This window comes from Alligator sinensis, unplaced genomic scaffold (assembly GCF_000455745.1).
Source record: "Alligator sinensis unplaced genomic scaffold, ASM45574v1 scaffold647_2, whole genome shotgun sequence".
Lineage (NCBI taxonomy): Eukaryota > Metazoa > Chordata > Crocodylia > Alligatoridae > Alligator > Alligator sinensis.
The window spans coordinates 3619097-3621160 of NW_005841832.1; the positions used below are offsets into that span (position 1 = coordinate 3619097).

A 2064-nucleotide genomic window follows, 5' to 3' on the forward strand; every position below is an offset into this window, starting at 1 on the left:
CCTCGTGCTGAAGGCATCCTGAAAGCCCCCCTCCCAGCGTGTCCTCTCTCTACCCCTGCTGGGAAGCGTCTCCAGGCTTGGCTGGCAGGGGGTGGGGGATAGCAGCTCTGTGGTGCTCTGCCTTGCTGAGACATTCCCCCCACCCCCCATTCCCTCCCACATGCCTCAGACTCCCTCTGCCTTCCAGTGGGTGTTGACCCACCCATACTGATCTCTTTTTTCCACCTTCCAGGAGCGCAGGGCCTTGGAGCGGAAGGCAGCTGAGCTGGAGGAGGAGCTCAAGGTAAATTCCCCCTGGGGGGCTCTGGGCTGGGTGGGGCACAGGTCTGAAGGCAGGTGGGTTGCAGTGTGTGTGTGTGTGTGTGTGTGTGTGTGTGTGTGTGTGTGTTTACAGTTGGGTAGAGAGCTGGGTTACAGGTGTAATCTGCAGGGGGATGTTAGATGGTGCTATAAACCTGATGTGTGTGGGGGTGATGCTAGTCTGGGTGAGTCCTGGGCTTCTTATTTGGGTCTGAGGTCTGTTTAGTTCGTCGGAGGGGGAGGGGACCACTGAGCTGTGAGGGTCCCAGGGCTGTGATCTGTACTGAGCAAGAGGACTCTGATCTGCAGGGGGGAAGGGTGAGAATCCTGTACTGGGTGACTCCAGGCCTTTGCTTTGGATGAATAATTGCCCCTGCTCCTACTGCCAGGCTCTCTCGGACCTGAAAGCCGACAACCAGCGCCTAAAGGATGAGAATGCAGCTCTGATCAGAGTCATCAGCAAGCTCTCCAAGTGACTACCTGCCTCCTGACTGGGCCACAGCCCACACACCCACACACACCCATACTGCAACCGCACTTCCCCAAAATGCGACCATACACGTGTGCACACCCTGACCCCAGCAGTGCAACTATATAGGCGGGCAGGCGCGCACACACACACACACACACACACACACACACACTGGTGGGCTAGACCACGTCAAATCAACCCCCAACCCAGGAGGCCTGTTCAGCCTGAGAAACACTCCCAAAATCTTCCACTCGGGGTAGTGGAGGGGGGACCCCTGCCAGAGACTCCCAACAGAACCAGACCTGCTGCTTGGACCTTCCCTCCCCCTTATTTATCCTGTGGCTCTTTACCTTTGTTCCTGCTCTTTGTTTAAGTGAAGCTGATCGTTTGTAGCTTTCAGGAGCCAGCACCAGGTCCACTATGCTGCCCCCTCTCGTCCTGTTTGTGAGAGGGGTGCCCCCTCCAGCGTCTCTGTGGGTGGCACCACCCCTTTACTTCTTCCTCAGTAATGAACATTTTGCTTGTGGGTTGCAAGGGGGGAAGAGGTCTTTGTTGGTGTAAAGGGGCAGTGAAAACTATCCCCACCAGAGCCGAGCTTGCATCTGGCAGGATTGATGTCATGCCAAATTTGGATCTCTGTTGTTGGGGCATGGCCACAGGCTAGGCAGGGAAAATAGCCAAGCTGGGGGTGCTGTTGGTAGGTGCTAGTGGGGCAAGGTGGGGATTTGATGGTGCTAGGCATGGGAGGTGAAGAGGAGGGTGAAGGTGGGCTGAGAAAAAAGATGGGTAAGGTAGGGAGCAAGGCAGCTGGGGGGTGCTGTGGCAGTGTTAGGGGTGGGGGGAATACAGTGTTAGGGGACTGGGTATTAGGGGGCTCCCTGGATGCTGGGGGGCATCTCACTGGGATCTGTTCCTGCTTGGCTCTGCCCCCTCCAGCTCAATGGAGCCCAAAAAGGGGGTGGGCTTACTACACTACTCCCAGCAGCCTCTGCTGTACTTTGTGGGTGGGGTGGGGATTGGTGTCCTCCTGTCCTGGCCCCATCTCCTTTGAGGTATCAAAGGGGATATGGCTTTTCTTTCTCAGCAGCCTTAGAGCTGTACCTTGAGGCGGCGGGAGCTGGTGCCGCACTTGGCCCTAGCCTCTTTGAGGTGTCAAAAAGGGGCATGAGGGGAGATTCCTAGTTTCTTCCTCAAAGGGCTTCCTTGTGCGTGTCCCCATGGTCTGGGCCATGGGTGCGGGGATCCCAGGTTGGTGCCACACTGCAGGGGAAGTGGGGCAGCATCCCCTGAGA

At 57.1% G+C, this 2064-nt stretch overlaps 1 protein-coding gene across 1 annotated transcript in view; it reads left to right on the forward strand.

Annotated features, from left to right (window-relative positions):
* Positions 1–2064, forward strand: part of PPP1R12C (protein phosphatase 1 regulatory subunit 12C) — a 27116-nt gene extending 25052 nt beyond the window's left edge. The window contains exons 22-23 of the mRNA XM_025196755.1: positions 233–283; positions 690–2064. Coding sequence (XP_025052540.1) covers positions 233–283; positions 690–776 — 138 coding nt within the window. The 3' untranslated portion in view covers positions 777–2064. The remainder of the gene's footprint in view (positions 1–232; positions 284–689) is intronic.